This window comes from Artibeus jamaicensis, unplaced genomic scaffold (assembly GCF_021234435.1).
Source record: "Artibeus jamaicensis isolate MK-2021 breed Jamaican fruit bat unplaced genomic scaffold, CSHL_Jam_final scaffold_1964, whole genome shotgun sequence".
Taxonomy (NCBI): domain Eukaryota; kingdom Metazoa; phylum Chordata; class Mammalia; order Chiroptera; family Phyllostomidae; genus Artibeus; species Artibeus jamaicensis.
In genome coordinates, this window is record NW_026522030.1 from 8,113,414 (window position 1) to 8,134,651 (window position 21,238).

The 21,238-nt window shown below is 41.5% G+C and overlaps 1 protein-coding gene across 6 annotated transcripts in view; it reads right to left on the minus strand.

The window, feature by feature from the left end:
- KIAA1958 (KIAA1958 ortholog) overlaps positions 1–21,238 on the minus strand; it is a 146,269-nt gene that overhangs the window by 38,273 nt on the left and 86,758 nt on the right. For 2 of the 6 annotated variants that reach the window (XM_037152627.2, XM_037152628.2), the window contains 2 exons: positions 16,773–16,945; positions 736–5,089 (listed from right to left, as the gene is read on the minus strand). In XM_037152627.2, coding sequence (XP_037008522.2) covers positions 4,283–5,089; positions 16,773–16,945 — 980 coding nt within the window. In that variant the 3' untranslated portion in view covers positions 736–4,282. Of the gene's footprint in view, positions 1–735; positions 5,090–16,772; positions 16,946–21,238 lie in introns of those variants that run through there. The other 4 variants (XR_005083557.2, XM_053656150.1, XM_037152626.2 and 1 more) reach the window with 4 other exon arrangements.

Sequence of the window (21,238 nt, forward strand, 5' to 3'; positions counted from 1 at the left end):
TACAGAGTATGTCATTTCTGAAGATGAGTTAGTTTATCATCCCCCACCCCCTCCTCCTCCCTCAGAAAGGCGGCCTGGCCTTCGGTCACCACCGGGCTCCCCTTCCACTCGTGTTTTGGCTAAGGTGGTTAATTTATACGGAAAACACAACAATGATTTTTACCCAATACCACTGCCTAAATGGCTGAATGTTTCTCTTTTAATACTGGGCATGAAAAATTAACCCCGAAGCAAAAACATTTGAAGATACGTATGAATCTGAAACTCTTAATGTATTCTTCTCTTCAGGGCACTATGTTAACAGCTTCTCATCATCCACGGGACTTAACCTGGATCAAATGGCAGCTCTTGTGGAGACAATGAGGTAACTCTTCTTGGAGCTCTTTGTTTTTGCATTTACTGATGCCCTAAAAGTAAGCTGGTTACTAGGTCCAAATTGCTTAGCAATCCAGAGTCCACTAAAAGCAACAAAGTAATGCTGCTGGACAAGCACAGCAAATCTTCTGTTTAGTTTACTTAAGCAGTAACATGTGGTCAGTGTTGGCCTGAACAGAAAAATAACCCACAATCTGCTGCCTAAAGATAGCAACTTTAGAAGTTGTGCAACTTGAAAATTCAAGAAAACTGTTGCTCCTAGAGAAAGCGTTCCAGTCCAGTGAGACCCACTAATTTAGAAGATTCACTCTGTGACCTTGAGGGATTAGGAATTTGGCTTCCTAGTTTTGCGCCCCCCCGAGTGCTCGTTGTGAAGAACTGCAGAAGGGCAACACTGTTCGCTTTGGAGATGATCCCTGCACCTTGCCTATTCCCGCTGTATCCTCGGCTGTAAAGTGGGAACGGAATTTGCCAAGTAGACAATGAAGGCGTCCCAGGCTAGTAGTCCCTCCACTACAACAAGAGGCTTTACCTTCTCTGTGAACATTATTTTGTCCAGATTCTCCCCATGACTGTCTATCAACATGTTGAGAGAGTGGTTTAGGGCTTAATGCTTTTAATAAGGCTGAATTAAAATAAAAACCAAGGTAACAGAGTCCTGCATTTCTTCGAACACCATTTATCAGTCAGGGCAGATTGATGCAGCATATGTATATAACCCATGGAAATTACCACCATTTCTTTCACAACTTTGGTTAGGTTCTTCCATAATATTCCCCCTTGCAAACACACGAAACAATGGAAGAGTGTTTTTATAAAGTTTCTTGACATTTCTCCATTCTTCACTTATTTTTGCTTATATCTGAGGTATTAGGTCTTGGCTGTATTGGAGGTAGAACTGATGGGCATAAATATAACCAGATTGTAAGGTTTGGTTGCCTCTTCACATTCAACGGTTTAAAGAAGAGAATCTCCATATGGAAAAAGTAAGTGGTACAATGCAGATCAGTTGAATAATATTAGTTATCACTGTTGCCGAGAGTTGTAACTGAAACAGCTAACATTTATTGCATTCTCACTATGGACCCAGTGCTGCCTAGGCCCTTTATGTTTAACTGAATCATACCCTTCAAGCTGACGCCCTGTTCTCTCTGGCAGAATCAACGTCCCAGGGGAGACTGATGGATTCCGGGGGGAGGTACTGAGACAGCAGGGCTCACTTCAGAGCAGGTGCAGAAGGTGCGGAGGGCACCCCATGACTCCACGGACCCCTCCCGTAACACCCACGGCACCAGCCCTCCTGACGTAGAGCAGGGGCAGCTGTGCCTCGGGGAACTGGGGAATTCCTGGTATTCACATCCCCCTTTGAGTAAAAACCAACAAACAAAAACAAAAAACAACTTAGGGTAAGTGGAGAAAATGCTCAACTTCCCCCACTTTTTTTCTTGGGATTCTTCTTCTTCCTGGCTCAGGCAAAAAGGAGAAGATCGCGGAGCCCCCAGTGGGTGTGGTTTAGGGCAGTGAGCAAAGGCAGAAGGACTGCCTTGGGACCAGCTGCCCTGCCCCTTGGACTCCGGGGGACAGGCACAGCCACAGTGATGGATACGGGCTTTGCCGTTTTAGCAGGTGTGCTACGTGTGACCACATAGGAATTTAAAGTCTGTGTGTGCACACAAACACACACAGCTCCACACAAACACATAACAAAGTACCCAGAACAGCATTCGATAAATGCGTTTTCTTTCTCCTATTCTCCAAGGAGGCGGGGAAAAAACGGCATTTAGAATGCTGAGAGACCATTCCTTCATTTCATTGGACATCGCTGAAGATTCCACCTTCTGATTTGTTATTATAATCACTCGCTTCAGAACTCTGGGGATTTACACTGCATCAAAAGGTAGTAAGTACCAAATACAAGAGATGGTTGGTTATTCAGCTGATGAACAGCCACTGTCAACAGAAAGATTACAGCCTCTGGAAATCTGAAAAGATCCCAGTGATTCCTGGTGGCAATTTCTTCTTGCGTCTTTTGCAATAAAAATGGAGATTTTATTTAATCAGGCTGAGGTCTCTGCCCAACGGATCACACAGGTTCTATTTCTGTTCAAGTGCAGAACTGACAAGAAAAAAAACGACCATCTGTTTTCCACAAACAACATATCCTTTGGGTGTTTAGCAAACTAAAAGAAACTGTACCTAATGTTTTGGGTCTCCTTTTAATCCAAACCCTAAAGTCATCACACGAAACCATAACAGAACAGTATGCACTATGAAGTCGTAACATTGAGTTTTAAATACTACCTGTTATTTACATACAGATGGAGATGTACCATAGTTAATCTATATTCAGGAAAGATCAACTAGTACACAACGTTATAAATGTGTGGGAACAAAAAGGGAACAACATTAACCCTTAAGGCAGCGTTGGTTGAGTCTCCTCTGTTAAAGGAAGTATTCGGTGACCAGTGAGTGATTTCTGAAAACAATCAATTAAAATAAATACTAAAATAATATTCTGAAAAAGAAATAGGACTGACCTTAGGACTCCTACAATTCCAACTTATATTGGAATTTTAACTTTGAGTTAGAAAGCATACATGAGGGGCGTAATGGTATCAAGTTGTAGCAGTCTTCTTTCAAATACCAAAGGATGATGCCTAGAAATTATTATAATTAGCACCCTCTGGGGGCCTCTCTCACTTCTCATTCAGGGTAGTTTTGGGAACATTCTGCTGATGTCTCGGTCACAGGTGGTCAGGTTGGATTTTACCCGAGTACAATGGTTTCAAACCGCGTCAACACCCTATCACCACGCTTGGATTCGCACAGCTCTGTCCTCAACGCTGGGTTTGCTTACCTGGCCGGCTGCCTACAGCACCGTGTTCCAAACATTGGTGCCAACCTAAAATGATGAAATCCACTGTGGCTGAAAGAGTCATACTTTGACAAAAATGTTTCCACGCGCCGTAATAAACCCATTTTCCGGTTTGTTTTCCTTTGCAGCTTGTTTTGTTGGGTTTTCCTGGTTCCGCCTGAAAATGACCTCTAGTTGTGTTACAGACCCAGTGCTATCTGCTGACAGAACACATTGTATGACACAAAGAACAGATTTTTAAAAGACTCTAAAAAGTGTTCGAATGAAAAGAGCTTTCCCATGGTGCTGAGAAATACGACATAGGCACTTCTGCTTCAGGAGGTGGTCACGTTTGAGCACAGACCGCTTTTCCAAGCCATTGTCTTTTGCTACTGGGAACTCCCTCACTGCACAAACCCCCCAGTTTACTGGAAGACTTGCTCTCACACACAGCTTTCGGTGCATTCATCTTTCTTCCTGAAATCGCCTCTAACGACACAGAGATAAGTTTCTCCCAGTGACGGGAGTGCGATCGAGTGAGTCTCCAGCACCTTCCACCAAGCAAGGCTGCTTGCTCTGCAGAATCGAGTTACCCATCATCAACACAAGAAGGGTGTCGAGTGCAATTTTCTTTCTGGAAATAGTTAATGTGTCTGCCTCTCTCTGGGTCTTATTGTGAGTGTAATTCAATAAGGTGTATATAGTCTTCTAAACACTCTAAAGCTACTAGGCTACTGGGATTTTTAAAAAATCACTAATTAAAGTTTCCTTTTTTTGTTTGTTTTGAGAAAATCTGTGCTAAAAAGGCACTAGATAAAATAAACTTCTTTGCTTCTGTGTATGCAGCAGTTATACACTGTATTAGATTCTATAATTTAACAAAGGTGACACACATTTGGATAAAACATCCTAATTATTGAGACTCATCTACTTTCAGCTTAAAAAAACCCAAAGTCAGTGAAACAGCAGGTCACACTGACAGAGACCAGCCTGGCCATGAAGTCACGGTCACTGCCGGCCGTGTCCAAGCAGTGGCCCGGACCCAGGGAAGGCTCACTGGCAGCAGCTGTGGGAGCTGAGCCTCCTGGAGACCTGAGTGAATGAGACAAAGGTGAAGTTCTCACAGTTTTCCAGCTTGACCTTCTTGGCTAAGTTTGGAACAACTCCCCGAAGAGACCGGAGCCCCATCCTCTGCTCCTCATACCACACGCTGCCCATGTCCATGGCCTCCTTCCGAGCGGTAAGGTAGAAAGGGGACTTGGCCTCCATCTGGGTGGGTGGCCGGTGGATGTACATGTACTTGTAGAGGAGGCAGTAAGGGCACTGCTTGTGTCCCCTGGAATGCTCGTGGTAGATTTCCCCATGACATATTCTAGTGGAGCCACTCCGACTCTCCCGCTTGACACTGTCTGTCCGGGCAAAATAGGGCTGGTTTTGTGGGTCTTTAAGCAGCTCGATGTCGCCATACATCAGATCTGCGTGCTCCTGCAGTGTCCGCATATTCAGGTACTGGCTGTTGTACTTGACCACGGTGGACAGGAGAGTGATGGGGCTGTCATCCCCCAGACACCCTGCCTGCCACATCTCCTCCTCGTCGGAAAGGGAGAAGTAGATGATGTTGCGAGAACGGGCACCTGACATCCCTGCCTTACTCAGCACCCACAGCTTCTCCTTGAGTTTCTTGGTGGAAGAACTGAAGGTGCTGCTGGTGATGGAAAAGCCCACACCTGCATTCTTCAGGATGCGGTCCAGGCCTCGGCGAATGGCATGGAGCGAGGTGGCCAGGAAGTCTGAGCCATCACTCTTCTTGACGGTGACATAAAAGTTCTCCAGCAGTTCGTTCAACTTCACTGCAGGGATCTCAAATGAGACAAACACGGAGGTTACACATTTGAGGACACCCACAGAGCCAGACCCCTCCTTCCTCCTCCTAATCCTCGCCAGGGGCTGTACTGTAGGCAAAACATTTTGTGGCCTCTAGAAAGTTGACTCTTTAGTACAATATAGTGGAAAAAACGGTGAACTTCAAGCTGGAAGATCTAGTTTCCATACTTGGCTCCACCTAATATCTTTAAACCTCAGTGTTCCAAGCTACAAAATGGGACATAATAATCAACACCTTCTCAAAAGGATTACTATAATGCGTAAGTAAGTATGGATGTGAAAGGTTTGTAAATGTTAATGAACACACACATGTAAATAGATACACATACACATTTATTATTATCGTCATCATTATTATTATTGGCTTTTATAACTTTCACTATTCCTCTCTGGAAAGCACTTTCTTCTCTTTTCTAGCAAATTCTTCCCTTTCCTCCCCTTCAATAAAATTCAACCATCCCCTCTGAAGAATTCCTCAAACTCTGAATCATTACAACATTAATTTTCTTGATATCGGCATATAATATTTGGTATTGCTGACCCTGAACATGGTGCTGTTGTAGCAGGTTAACAATTCTTGAATTCACCTGAATTTACCAGAATAGGTCTGGAAATGTCTCTGGCTTAATGATCCACAGAGTTTAGATGTCACTATTTGTTCAACATTTAAGAAAAACTTAATGGCTATACTGAGATTTTGAGAGAGCTCCTTATTTGGGTAGGAGGAGAAGGAAGCTTTGTTTGCAAGAGGGAGCTATAAAGAGAAAACCAGACGTTACTCAGTGTCAATTCATGCTAAACACACATTCTAGGACAAAAGGAAGCCTTAATAAAAAATGCTTTAAATGTAGAAACTGTACTGGTAACATTTATTCTCCTAATGCCTATTGGGTCAAAGAGAAAATAACTGCATTACAGATTTAAAATAAACCAAACTTAAAACACTGTGCATCATAATGTATGAGATGCCGCATTAACATTCTGATAACATCTGAGTCTTGAATGTGTCAGAAAACTTTACTGAAAATAAGTAAACATTAATCAACTCAAAAAGCTAGAAAAAACCAAATTAAACAATAGTAGAGTGAATCTATAAAAATGAAATGAATTAATAAATGAAAATATATGAATTGAAATAGATAAAAATAAAAACTTGTCACTTTTGAAAAGACCTATAAAGTTGGCAAACTTGTAGGAGATCAGAAAGAGAGAGAAAAAAGAGGAAAGGAAATATGCATAAACAATGTTAGGATGAGAAAGACTACACATAAAATGAGTCAAGAACATGGAAGAATATCATATACTTTACAGATGTTGATTTGAAAATCTAGAACAATTTTCTAGGAAAATATAAATTACCAAAGTGGATTCAATAAGAGGTAAAGAATTCTGAATAGCCCCAAACAAGAGCAGAGGGCGAAGTGACCGTCAGAGATGTAGATCACTCCTAAAAAGATGGCTTTGTGGAGTTGACCTGGCTTTTCTTCTGCATTTAAACGTTTTGAAGCACAGGAAAGAAAATGTTCTCCATTTTTTTCTAACCCAAATCTGACAGATATATACCAAAAAACAAAGTATATGAATGTAAGTATAAACTTCCCTAAGTAAAATAGAAGTGCTTTTTGTTCTGCACAATAGCATATTAAATAAAATGTGTGCATGTGAGAACCCTATGTATAACAGGGACATGGCTCTGACGCGCGCGGCAGTTTTATATAGAATAAAACATAGCCACCTAGCACTCCTTAAGGTTTACATATGATGGCTTCGGGTATTGGCAAGAGACCACCTCTCCCTAGCAACAGAAAAGAAATCCAGCTGAAGGATTCTGATTGGCCCTCTCTTGACCCAAACAACTGACTAAGGGATGGGCCACTGTGCTAACATGATGGCTTTTACAATACCCAGGGGGACTGTAGGAGAGAAACAGTTCCTAGATAAGGGGTTCTGAGTAGAAAATGTTACTTATTACCTTAGTGCTTAAAAACCAAACAACAGCAACAACAAACTAATTTATGATGGCTTCCTCTTGCCCTTAGGATAAATTCCAAACTATTTACCTTGTAGGCAAGTCTTTGTAATCTGGCTCCACTCTGTGGTAGATTATTTCCAAATATAGCCACAACAATTCCCCCCATCCATGTCCCCAAATCCCCACCCCCTGTTCCCATGTCCCTTTGCAACCTGACTTTGCTGCTCTTCCCATCAAGAGGTGGAATCTATTTTCCCAACCTTGGAATCTGGGCTGGCTGTGATTTACTCTGACTCATAGAAGGTAGCATGTGACAATGTGTGAATTCCGAGCCTAGGCCTCAAGAAATTCTACTTTCATCTGCTTTTGTCTTATAATTCCTTACAAGTTCTGCTTTCAGCGTCTTAGTGTGATGTTGCCACTGAGGAAGCCCCATTAGACCATGGGAACATGTAAAGCAGAGGGAAGCTGTCTTTCATCTAATACCAGATGATTGCACCCATGTGCACATGCCAACTGAGCCCAGCAGAAGAACCGACCAGCTGAGCACAATCCATAGAATCATGAGCAAATAAAATGAATGCTGCATTAAGCCACTAAGTTTTGGGGTGGTTTGTTATGCAATGATAGATAACTGGTAGAAATGGTATTTCTCTAGTCTCATTGTCTGTTCTCTTTGTGCTCTATTTCCAGTCTCATTCTGTGAATGAACTTTGTGTCATTCACAGAAACCAAATGCTCTTTCATGCTTCTATATCTTCTAACTTTCTCTATGTGGAAAATCTCAATTCATTATTTCAGATCTAGCTCAAATTCTACTGTGTTATTAAAGCTTTCTGCAGCTTCATGGCACTTAAGCTTTGCTATGGCCTCTTCATAGTGGCCTCTTTATCTACTTATCTGTCTAAGTGGACTGAAAGTTCCTCAAAGGCGAGAACTACATCTTATACATGACTAGGTCTTCATCACATGCCAGAAGTCCTGAACTATAACATGACCCAATTAACTGATTGATAAATATGGGTTAAATGAATAAATTAACCTTGGTATCAGGAGAACCAAACTGATTTATGAAGCAGAATATTTTTCTGGTTTACAAGGAACACAAATTTCAAAGTAAACAAGTTGTGACAAGGCAGTAAACTGATGGACCAGGGTGGGCAAGGCAGTGGCTCGCAAACTAGGGCAGACAAGGCAGTAGCTGGTACATCAGGATATCCCACATTGGTTAGTAGATAAGCCGGGAGGAACAACTGGAGAGTGAGACAGACTGTACAACCCAGGGTTCCAGCACAGGAAACTAAAGCCTCAAAACCTCTGGCTGTAAAACCTGTGGGGGTTGTGGAGGTGGAAGAAACTCCCACTCTCACAAGCATGTCTGTTGGAGAGGCCCACGGGGTCCTAGAATGTACACAGCCCACCCTCATGGGAATCAGAATTTGAAAGGGCACAATCCACTTATGGGAAACAAGCGAAGTGACTAAAAGCAGGGTGAGAGCTGACTAAGCGGCATTGTTCTCTCTCTGACTCCTCTCCCACATACAGCACTAAATGCAGGCAGGTGGATTGCTCTGCCCTGGCGAATACCTAAGGCTCCGTCCATTACAACATAGCAAGAGCACCAAGACAAAGAAATATGGCTCAAATGAAAGAACAAATCAAAACTACAGAAAAAGAACTAAGCAATAAAGAGATGCAACCTATCAGATGCACAGTTCAAAACACTGGTAATCAGGATGCTCATAGAAATGGTTGAGTACAGTTGCAAAATACAGGGAAAAGTAAAAGCTACGCAAAATGAAATGAAGAAGAATATACAGGAAATCAACAGTGACAGGAAAGAAACTGGGACTCAGATCAAAGATTTGGAACAGAAGGTAGAAAGAAACACTCAACCAAAAGAGAATGAAGAAACAAGAATTCAAAAAAATGAAGAAAGGCTTGGGAACACCCAGGGCAACTTTAAACATTCCAACATCCAAATCACAGGGGTGCCGGAAGAAGAAGAGGAAGAGCAAGGAATTGAAAACTTACTTGAAAAAATAATGAAGGAGAACTTCTCCAGTCTGGCAAAGGAAATAGACATACAAGTCCAGCAAGCTCAAAGAGTCCCAAAGAAGTTGGACAGAGGGAGAAACACAAAACACATCATAATTACATTATACCCAAGAGTGAAGATAAAAAAGGAGAATCTTAAATACAGCATGAGAAAAGGAGACAGTTACCTACAAAGGAATTTCCATAAGACTGTCAGCTGATTTCTCAAAAGAAAACTTACGGGCAAGAAGGGGCTGGAAAGAAGTATTTAAAAGTCATGAAAAGTGAAAACCTATATCCAAGATGACTCTATCTAGCAAAGCTATCACTTAGAATGAAAGGGCAAATAAAGTGCTTCCCAGATAAGGTCAAGTTAAAGGAGCACATCATCACTAAGTCCTTATCATATGAAATGTTAAAGGGACTTATCTAAGAAAAAGAAGATGATCAAAAAATATGAACAAGAAAATGACAACAAACTCACAACTATTAACAACTGGACATTAAAAAAAAACAAAACAAGAAAAAACTAAGCAAACAACTAGAACAGGAACAGAATCACAGAAATGGAGATCACAAGGAGGGTTATCAGCAGGAAGGCTGAGGAGGAAGAATGGGGCAAAAAGGTACAGGGAATAAGAAGCATAATTGGTGGGCACAAAATAGGGGGAGGTTAAGAATAGTATAGGAAATGGAGAAGCCAAAGAATTGACATGTATGACCCATGGACATGAACTAAAGTGGGGGAATGCTGGTAGAGGGATGCAGGGCAGAGGAGGTAAAGGGGAGGAAAAATGTGACAACTTAACAGCATAATCAATAAAAGATACTTTAAAAATTTGCCATGGAGTATAAACTTGGCTTCCCTGATGTAAAAATGAACGAGAAGTAAGAGTATAGTCATGGGGCTGATGACTCCAGATGGGGAAAAAATAAAAATAAAAAACCGAACTTGTCAGGCAAATTCCAAAATTCTGGAATTACACAGAAACTTAAAAAGTTAGAAGACAAGTAAAATCAAGAGTTACTATTGGGAGAATGCTTCAAAATTCCCTTTGAACAATGAGGCATGAAGGAGGGAGAGAAAATGCTTATGAACTACAAGAGCCTAATAGGAAAATAAAATGGATCTCAAAGTAACCATCGCTAACAAGAAAATGATTTCACCCAATTTTACTTTATTCAGAAAGACAGATACTGCACTTCAGGATGCTCTGTTGTCTGGGTGGATTAGAGAAATACAGAAGTCAATGAGATGACTCCTTGAAGGAGATGGATCAGTGAGGATGGGTCCCACTTGTGCGAAAAATTACTAAATACACTCAGAGTGCGAATGACAGCGTATACTTACTTAGATTATATTTTGAAGTGTTATTTGACTCCTCGCTTTCTTCCTTAAATAAACAAGAACTGTTATCTACCTTGTCTGCTGTCGGCTCTATCTATCCTTAAAGATACACCCAGATTAAACATATCATGCACCGAAACCAAGAAAGTGAGGGTAAAGAATATGTGGGTTTTGATGCCTCAAGTCCTTCTTTTATTTATTTAAAAAAGTTTTAAGTAAATTTCTTTTTTAGATTTTATTTTATTATTAGAGAGGGGAAGGAGAGAAATAGAGAAGGAGAGAACCATCAATGTGTGGTTGCCTCTCACATGCCCCTCACTGGGGACCGGACCTGCAACCCAGGCACGTGCCCTGACTGGGAATCCAACCAGTGACCCTTAACTTCGCAGTCTGGCTCTCAATTCACTGAGCTACACCAGTCAGGGCTCAAGTCCCTCTTTTAACTAAATATTGGTTAATTCTCCAAGATACTGGCCTCATTATTAAAAACGTGTGAGTGACCCATGTGAGTAGATTACAGAAGACTGAAATATATCTTCCTCACTTGTTATTTCTCTAGATATCCCAGGGAAACTAATACTAATTATTTCTCCTATATTAGGAGCACAGTAGTGTTGATAAGGTGCACACTACTGATCCTATCCATGTGCTGGGATGCATGCTTTCTAAGCCATGGAGGGTTTGAAGAAATGAAGCTCTTTTCATGGATTCCTGCATGGAAAGGTGAAGGTTCCCAGTAACAGTCAGTACCTTCTTCACAGTGACTTCCCACTGTGACTTCACTGACCTCTGGTCTAGAAAAGGTTAAGGTTCATGGGGATGAAGAACTGGTGATGGGGGTCTGGGAGAACAGCTGAATTTTAAAATTATTGATACGGGTGAAAGTTACATTTTATTGATGTGCTGTCATAAATTATGTATATGTAAAAAATATAAGGTTTACCATCTTAACCATTTGTAAGTATACAATTCAGTGGCATTAAGTACATTCACAATGTTGTATAACCATCCACACTAATCACTTCATATAGAAACTATGCTGGTTAAACAAAAACCCCACATTTCCTCCTCCCTCCAGCTCCTGGTAACCCTCTATTCTACTTTCTGTGTCCATGAACTTGACCTTTCTAAGTGCCTTACATAAATGGAGTCACACGCATTCAGCCTTTTGTGTCTAACTTATTTCACTTAGCATAACATTTTCAAGGTTCATCCACGTTGTAGCATGTAGTACTTCATTTCTTTTTGTTGCCAAAGGACGTTCCCTTGCATGAATATGCCACATCTGTTTATTCACTCATCTGACCTTTGGGTTGATTCTATAGTTTGGCTACTGTAAATAATGCTACAATGCATAATTGTGTGCACTTTTTTTACAGATGTATGTCTTCCATATTTGGGGTATATGCCTAGGAATTGATGGGTGACAGAGTAACCCTATACTTAACATTTGGGGAACTGCCAAATTGCTTCCAAAAAAGTGACATCATTTTACTTTCCCATCAGAATCCTATGAAGATTCCAATTTCTCATCAACACTTGTTACTATCTGTTCTTCTTGTATTCTAGTCCATCCTTCCTTCCTACTGGACATGAAGTAAAATCTCTTGCAGTTCTGATTTGCATTTCCCTGATGTCTGATAAAGTTGAGCATCTTTTCATGCGCTTACTGGCCATGTGCTTATCTTCTTTATAATAACCGTTCAATGTTTTTGGCTACTAATTCTAAACTCCATGTCAGTGCTGGGTTGGTTTTGACTGAATCATTCTTTAAGAAATGTATTTTCTTGCTTCTTTGCATGTCTGGTGATGTTTAGTTGCCAAACATTGTAAATTTTATTTCTTCGGTTCTGGATATTTTTACATTAGTATAAAATATTCTTAAGTCTTGTCCTGGTATGCAGTTACTTGAAAACTGTTTGCTCCATTTGGGTCTTTTTCTACTTTAAAAAACTCTTGTGTAATTTTGAGATGACATGTGCCATATTAGTTTTAGCTGTATGAGGTAACGATATGGTTATTTGTCTACACTGCAAAATAAACATCACAATAAGTCTAGCTAACATCCACCAGCACACATAGTTAAAAATATTTTCCTTATGATGAGAGCTTTTAATATTTACTATCTTAGCAACTTAAAAAATATACAGTACAGTTTTATTAACTATAGTCACCAAGCCACACATTACATCCTTAGGTCTTTTGACCACCTTCACACACTTTACCTGCTCCCTCACCTCTAGCAACTACCAATCTGTCATCTGTACTATGGGTTTTTTTTTTTTTTTAAAAAAGATTCACTTATCAGTGAGATCTCAGATTTATTTCACTTAGCATAATGCCTTCAAAGTCCATCTATGTTGTGTAAATGGCAAGATTTCATTCCCTTTTATGGCCAAATAATATTCTATTATATACGTACATTCCATTATATATATAATTGTGAGATATAGATCCACACATACACACACACACATATGACGAGGTCTGTCAAAAAAAGTCCGGCCATTGTTAATATGAGAAGGGCTGCACGAGCAACATGGATGTAACCTGGCAGCCAAGGAGAGTGCGGACTGGAATGTACATGCGTGAACAATGGTGACTTCACTGTATTAGTCAGTGGGGTGGTAAACACCCTTGAGTGAGCATGTGTACTCTGTGTCACATTCAAAATGATTGAGCAAGTAGAGCAATGAATCTGCGTCAAATTTTGCATTAAGCTTGAACATTTCTCCATGGAAACTAGTTGGATGATTCAGAAGGCTGCAGCTGTGGACAAATGGTGATTGGCAGCTTCATCACCACAATGTCCCCGCTCATGCATCACATCTCATACAGTTTTTTTTTTGGCAAAACATCAAATCACCCAGGTGATTCAGCCCGACTAAAGCCCAGATTTGGCGCCCTGTAACTTCTGGCTTTTCCCAAAACTAAAACCATCTTTGAAAGGGAAGAGATTTCAGACCATTGATGAGATTCAGGAAAACATGACAGGGCAGCTGATGGTGATTGGGAGAACTGTGTGAGGTCCAAGGTGCCCACTTTGAAGGGGACTGAGGTGTCATTGTCACATGTACAATGTTTCTTTTATTTTGATTTATTTTTTCAATAAATGTCTCTTTTTTCATATTACATGGCTGGATACCTTCTGGACAGACCTCATATATTAAATATACACATAACAATTTCTTTATCCACTCATCCATCTATGGACACTTAGGTTGCTTCCATGTCTTGGCTATTGTAAACAACACAGCAATGAACCTGGGGGCGGGTATATATATCTTTTCAACTTAGCATTTTTGTTTCCTTTGGATAAATGCCTAGAAGTCAAACTGCTGGACTGTATGGGGTTCTATTTTTAATTTTTTGAGTAACCTCCGTACTATTTTTCCACAGTGCCTGTACCAATTCAGGTTGCACAAGGGTTCTCTTTTCTCCACATCCTCACCAATACTTGTTATTTCTTATCTTTTTGATACTAACCATTTTAACAGCTGTGAGGTGGTAACTCATCATGGTTTTAAATTGCATTGCCCTGATGATTATTGATGTTTAGCACCTTTTCACGCACCTGGGTCTTGCTTGTAAGATTTGTTGCGTGGGATTGGAGCAGAGCTCGGTCCAGGGCTAATTATTCTCCACATCTGAGGTGGACCTTTCTGAGTACTCCACCCCATGAATCTGGGGGTGTCTCTAGTCTGGCTGATGGAAACGGGTATTATTTCCAGTTCCATGTGAGCTCCATGTACGCTACTGCTGAACCTTTCAGGTGATTTTTGCCAGCCCGAGGCAGTTTCCCCACATTGCACCTGTCGGTCAGTACTCATCTTAATGCATGAGGGGAACTATCTTCAGTTCTCTTTGTAGCTCTCCACTATAGAATACTCTGTCATGACCACTCTAACCACCTTGGTTTTCCTGGACTCTCAGCTCCACTGCTCAGCCCAGCAACCCGGCTGCCCCTGGCCCTGCCCCTCCCTGCACCAGAGCCCCGGGGACTCTTCTCAAGGCAGCAGGCTGGCTGCTCGTGCAGCTCACCTTGTTTCCCATCTCTCAGAGAGAACTGTCCTTCCTTGAGTGCTAGATAGCACCTTGAAAACACTGTTTATATTATTCATCTGTATTTTGATTGTTTCAGGAAGGAGGATAAATCTTACACTCCAAATTGGCCAGAAGTGAAGGACAACTGGCTTTCTGCTGAGTATGGGTCACACGTTCCCACTTCCTCTGGCGAGGAGTAATATTTGATTGCAGGCTAGAAATTGTGGATACTGAACTTTACAACGTCGGTACCAGATTTTTCATATTTTCTCAGTGAATGTTGGGGCTTTTTTCCAGTGTTCTCTTGTCCTCGCCCTCCTTGAACCCTGATCTCGGTCTCCTCTCAACTCAGCAAGATTCCCAGGCTCTGTGTGGGTGCCTCTGGCTTCCCTGCAGCTCAGAGACTGCCTCCGGGTGGCCGGCCGGGGAGGTGGCAGCACTCATCCACCTCCCCTGCTACCTCTGTCTTAGGGGTCAAGGCCTCTGCTGGCCGTCCTGTCTCAAAGAGTTGTCCAGTTTTCTAGCTGTTACAGCAGGATAATTTCTGACCCCGAGTGGAAATTTCCATTTATTTTCAAATCTGCTGGACCATTTTGATTAGTATGCTAGTGCTTGTACATTTTTATAAGTATTTTCCATCCACAGCTGGGAACCCCCGTAAGTGGAGGGCTGGCGTAAGTTTTATGCAGATTTTCCACTGTGCCGGGGTCGGCACCCCTATCCCTCGCATTGTTCAAGGGTCCACTGTGATTCTTTTCATTTCATACACCCTTAACATTCCATACACCCTTAATCTATACAACCTACTATGTGAAGTCCTGGGTGTCTGAACCCGTTGTTTGTTTCCAGTCATTCTCACTCATGGTCACATATTTCCTTGAGTGGCTGATGACTTTTTTAAAAAATGAGCACACATTTAGTTGCTTTTAATTTGCAAAAACCTGAGCACCTACATTTCAAGGAATGTTCCCCTTCGAAGATTATTACAACACAACAGTGAGGAGCCAGGGTAGGCTGCTCACCTAGAACTTCTCAAGCCCCTTTCAGAGTCCTCTCCTCAATCAAGGGTTCCTCGGTTCACCTACCAGTCTCTTCTCTTCCGTAACAATGTTGGCAACATACGCCCTCAGGTAGAGAGCCCTGATCTTCAGGTGTGCCTAATGCTCACCAGTTCAGTTTCAGCTGTCTTTTGTTTGGCCCCGGGATGGCTCCTTATTTTTCTTCAAGTACAGCAGAGAGGCCCCTTGCTGTGTCTGGTGCACCATGCTGTCAGAAGTACGAGCCTGGGTTTCCTATTGCATCTCTTGTTGGTGCCCTAAACACACCACCCAAACTTGGAGACACCACCTTCAATTACCACCTCTATTTGCCTGACCTTTAACTCTGTGCTTTTAGATTTAACACTTCCCCCATGTATGAAACCCACATTCCCAACTGCTTACTTGACGCGTCTGATTTAGACTCAGTGTATCCAAATCAAATACAACATCTTTGTCTTCTGTCTCCACATGTTCCCAGTCACAAACCCCAAACATTTCAAGTTGGAAGGTATTCTCAGAGCTCATTTTACAACTGGGGGAAATGAGGACCGAGGATATTTATTAACTGATTTTTTTGCTCATCAGTTCCACATAATTTCTCTACAATATCACTTTCACTGCTTCTTCCCAAACTCCTTCAGTGGCTTCCCTTTTGCCTGAGCCTTAAGACCCTTGCAGACTGCACAGTCAGAGCGTCCTCCCCAGTATTACAGCAGTCCCTGCCACACTGCCCACAGACAAAAGCAAAACAAAACTTCAGTGACTTCCCAACAGTCAGTCACAAGAGTGTGGCTTGGCATGGAAGGGTTTCCCAAATCTAGTTTTATAGCCCATATTCCCATATATGAAGCCTCTGCTACAGGCAAGGCTCACCTCACCCTCCAAATCTTTCTCTTGTCCATGTCACTCAGCCTAGAAGACTCGTGTCCTACCTCTCTACCAAAAACACAGCTTAAACATCCGGTGGCTAATGCCACCAAACTGAAATTAATTTATCCAACTGAAAATTTTTTTGGCATTTCTGATCTGTAAAATCATAGAGCATTTATTACATTCTGCTTTGAACTATGACATTTTCTTCTTTCTATTTTATATTCTTTCAAAGTTTCTCCTGGCAGAAAGCAACTGTTCTGTGTTCTCCACCATACTCAGCACAGTGCTGGGCACTTGGACGCTCAGTGAAATTGGCTGAAATAAGTAAACGCGAGAGTTCCTTACCTTGGTGATGTCCGTGTGATCTTTGAGCCCATTGGTCATGCACCAGTACCGCCACACATTCAGGGCATAGCGCGTGGCTTTGGTAGTATTTGGGCTTACTGCACTGGTACACAGATCATTCAAGTCATCATTAATATTAAACACAGGAAATTTGTTGAGCTTAGTAGAATAGGCTAGAAACAGAAAAAATAAAGGGCATTAACATAACTTGCCATTCCTTTCTTTAGAGAATTACATCTTGAGCTCATGCTAAATAACAGAAAGCTCCTAAGAGATAGCACTTATAAAAACTGAAATATCTATTAAGTATACATATATTCAAATAAGTAGAAGCAATATTTCTAGCATGAAATCAATGCAGTCACCTTGCAAGTAATCACAACAATTTGCCATACATGCTAACGGATGCACTCATGCAGGGAAACAAAAAATGTTCTGTCTAAAATTTTCACTGGAAACAACAGCATTTCTATTAACAACAACAAGACAGAAGGGAAGACAAGTCACACATCCTTTCTCCTTACCCTTAGCACATGAGGAGCTGTTATTTCTCTGTAATATACAACTTCAGGTGCCTCAATGTGCCATCCTGGGCAGCCCTGAACTAAACAGTGTTGGTGTATTTCTTTAATTCTTTTCAAAAATTAATAAAGAGAAAGACATTTGAACCTGACTCCACAACTCATCCGCTAGCTTAGAATTAGAATGAGGGGGTGAGGGAGAGACACATTAGGGGGAAGAGGGGGATGGACACTCCAGACACTCGCACGTCTCAGAAAAAGGCAACAGGTTTTAAATTGCAATTGCCACATTACTTCAGATTAAAACCGGTTTTCCTCAACGTGTCTACTTTCTTGGTTACCAAAGACATAATCAGGTCCATAACCTTTCTCATACTCTGACCTACTAAAAAGAGGCATAAATTGTTCATATTGTTATCTTTGGCTAAAAAAAAAATCCAGGTAGACCACCTAAAGTAAAAATGATGCCAATTCGTATTTTATATCCAGTGATTCTGACCTTCTCTAGAATGTTTCTAAGTTCAAAACAAAGAACTAAAAGGCTGAGAAATAGCAAAATGAAAAGATAGTTCAATTACCAAGGTGACCTGCAAATCTGCTTCACTTTACCCAACTCACCTCACCTTTCACTGCTCCCACCTTGGAACTCAAACCGCCAGCCTTGTGAGGTCCCCAGCACCTGGCTACACTCAGGACACCCACACCACACCTTCCCCACACTGAGCCTGAGAAATCTCCCCATCGTCTTTGTATCAATCAAGTGTCTGTTTTTCAATTCCAATTCAAAGCTCACTTGTACATAATTTTCCCCATTCTGCTCAACTCCCTTATTCTTTCTTTCAGTATGTCTCACATTTATTTTATTCTCTAGAATTGCGACCTGTGTTAAAAGATCTCAATTGGTTTGTACACTCCTTAAGACTCTGCCTTCACCTCAACTGTTAATTGTTGAACACACAATTTGCTTTAATAAATGCTTACAGCAAGACAGGAATAAACGTTGCTAGCAAAGCTATCTGAAGCCCGTGAGTCACGCAGACATATTTCTCACACCACCCTCAGAAGCTGAGATAACCTGTGTTACTTCTGGGACTTGCTTGATATTAACATTAAATCCTTGATATTATGCAAGGATTCTAGCATAAAATGTATTATTATTACATCTAGCACTAACATCTACTAGCATCTGCTTACTATATACCAGAGGTGTCAAACTCATTGTCACCCAGCGCCATATCAGCCTCAAGGTTCCCTTCAAAGGGCCGAATGTAATTTTAGGACCGTGTAAATGTAACTACTCCTTACCAGTTAAGTGAGAGCTCGGCGCTGCCACCAGGTAGAAACAAAGTGCCAGGCCCGATAAAACGAGGTGGAGGGCTGGATTCGGCCCACGGGCCTTGTGTTTGCCACCTGTGCTACATACCAAGAGTTACATAAATTATCTGTAAGCTCTAAGCAACCCTACTGTTGTAACAATTTTACAAATAAGGAAACAGAACCTCAAACAGTCCGTAACTTCATACATCATTCACCCAATACTGACTGAGATATACTCTCTGTGCCAGGCACTGAGCTGTCCCAAGTCATGGAGTTAGTGAGTGCAAGAGTCAGCCGAGTCCAAGTGTCGGGATTTGGACTTGGGTCCTGCTGACTCTAAGTTCTGGACACTGCAACGAAAGAATCAGGTACTACAGAGATCAAGTTCTCAGTATAGAATGCGATTTAAATACTGGCCACTTATACAGAGCATATGCTAGCTCCAAAAATGTACTCGGATCAACCTGCAGTGAGGAAAACTAAGTCTGATTTATTTAGACAAACACTACAGTTTCAATATATTTTTAATACAACAAAAACAGGATTTATTTGCAACACAGCTCAGTCCCCATCACTCGATTACAGCATAGGTTTAATTACGTTAAATGATGTGACCTTAAGTAATTAAATTTTAATCACGGGGCAGAGACTGTAGAATGAAAATGGAAAGTGTGTGCCCATGAAAGTTCTGCCAGTTGCCCCAATAACATACTGCACTGGGAAGGGATCCGGTCCAGCATCGTGTTTGTGTTACGTCCTGCTCCTCGGTCTTTCACGGACTTTCCTCACCCCCTTGCGCTACGACACCTGGCTGTGACATGCCTCTCACACACACACACAGCTGCCCTCCTTACCCACTCACAGCATGGGACCCTGAACTGGGCCATCCTCCAAATACGGACATTGTTCTCACTCTACTCAAGCTCTGACATCCCGTGCCAGAAGCCCTGCTACATACATGGCAGCCTTCATCGCCCTTCTTGGGATGACCGCTCCCACCAGGCCACCCGCATGCATGGAAGCCCTGCTCACTTCAGTGAGGCTCTGACTTCTCACACGGGGCTTCTCCCCATTTTCCCCACTGCAGTGTGGCTGCCCCACTCACCCTGCTCGGGCGACCACACCACATACCTGGCTAACCCTCCGTGGGATGCTTTTCTCTCCCAATTCACACTGTTACCATTTTGCCAGATTGCCCTCTTCCTGAAATATACCTCCTGCCCCAGTCACCTGCCTGCACCCCGCACCGGGCAGTTCCCGTGTACACACCCTCCTGACACTTTGCAGGCTTCATGCTGGACCATCCCAGCTCCTTCAATGCGCACACACGCTCCAGTGCCAACACCTGCTTTGCTCTCCCCAGCAAGTGCTTTTAAACTGAAGATTTAGGGAAAAAAGGGAAAAGGAAGAAGAGAAAGAAGGAAGAGAATTCTAAATTTCCATTTTGTTAACAGACAATTAAGAAATCATATACTTCTAAATAAACCCTTGGTGAAAGGAAAAAAATCAATGGGACTTTGCAAATACTTCAAACTGAATGACAGCACGACTTGTCTAAGTTACGGGGTAAGATTATTGTAGTGTCTTTAGGAAAAATGACTGTATGAAATTCATATTAGAAAAGAAAGGCTGACTATCAATTGTTATCAGGACGTCAAAGAAGAGAAAAACAAATATACCCCAAAGTACGATGAAGGAGACAATACACATAAGAACAGAAATCAATGAAAGTTTGCAATTAAAGAAATAGTAAAGCCAAGAGATGGAGCTGAAAGACTATTAAAATTAATAAATATATAAGAAAAGAGCCCTGGCTGGTGTAGCTCAGTGGATTGAGCGCGGGCCTGCGAACAAGACAATCGCGGTTCAATTCCCAGTCAGGGCACATGCCTGGGTTGCAGACCAGTTCCCTGCAGGTCAGTTCCCAGCAGGGGATACACCAAAGGCAACCATACATTGATGGTTCTCTCCCTCTCTCCTTCCCTTCCCCTCTAAAGATAAATCAATACAATAAATTTAAAAAAAAGAAGCACAATTTCTACAGCAGGAGTGAAAAGGGAGCTATCACTGCAGAAACTACAGATATATTAGACAGTAAAAATATTATGACCTTGGTGCCCATAAATTTGAAATTTTGGATAAAATGGACAAATATCTAGAAAAGCCACAACTTACCGAAACTGAACAAGAAACATAAAATTTAAATAGTCCTATATCCATTAAAGAAATTCAATCTACATTTTAAAATTCTCTCTCTCTCTCTCTCTTTCACACACATACACACGAACCCTTCAGGTTAAGATAAATTTCACAAGTAAATTTTTACAATTTAAGAAACAAATAATGCCAAACCTAAAAACTTTGGTAGTGAATAGGGAAAAAAAGGAACACTATTTAATGTCTTTTATAGGGCAGCATAAGTTTTCTATAAAAATATGACAAGAAAAATGCAATAAAAGAAAATTACAAGCAAACACAGCTCCTAAACACAGATAAAAAATCCTTAACACAATATGAGCAAACTGAATGCCTCCCTCGCACTATGAACAACAACAAAATCCCAAATGTATCGTGACCTATATGTGAGCTGTAGTAACAATGAAGTTCCTAGAAGAAAACACAAGAGAC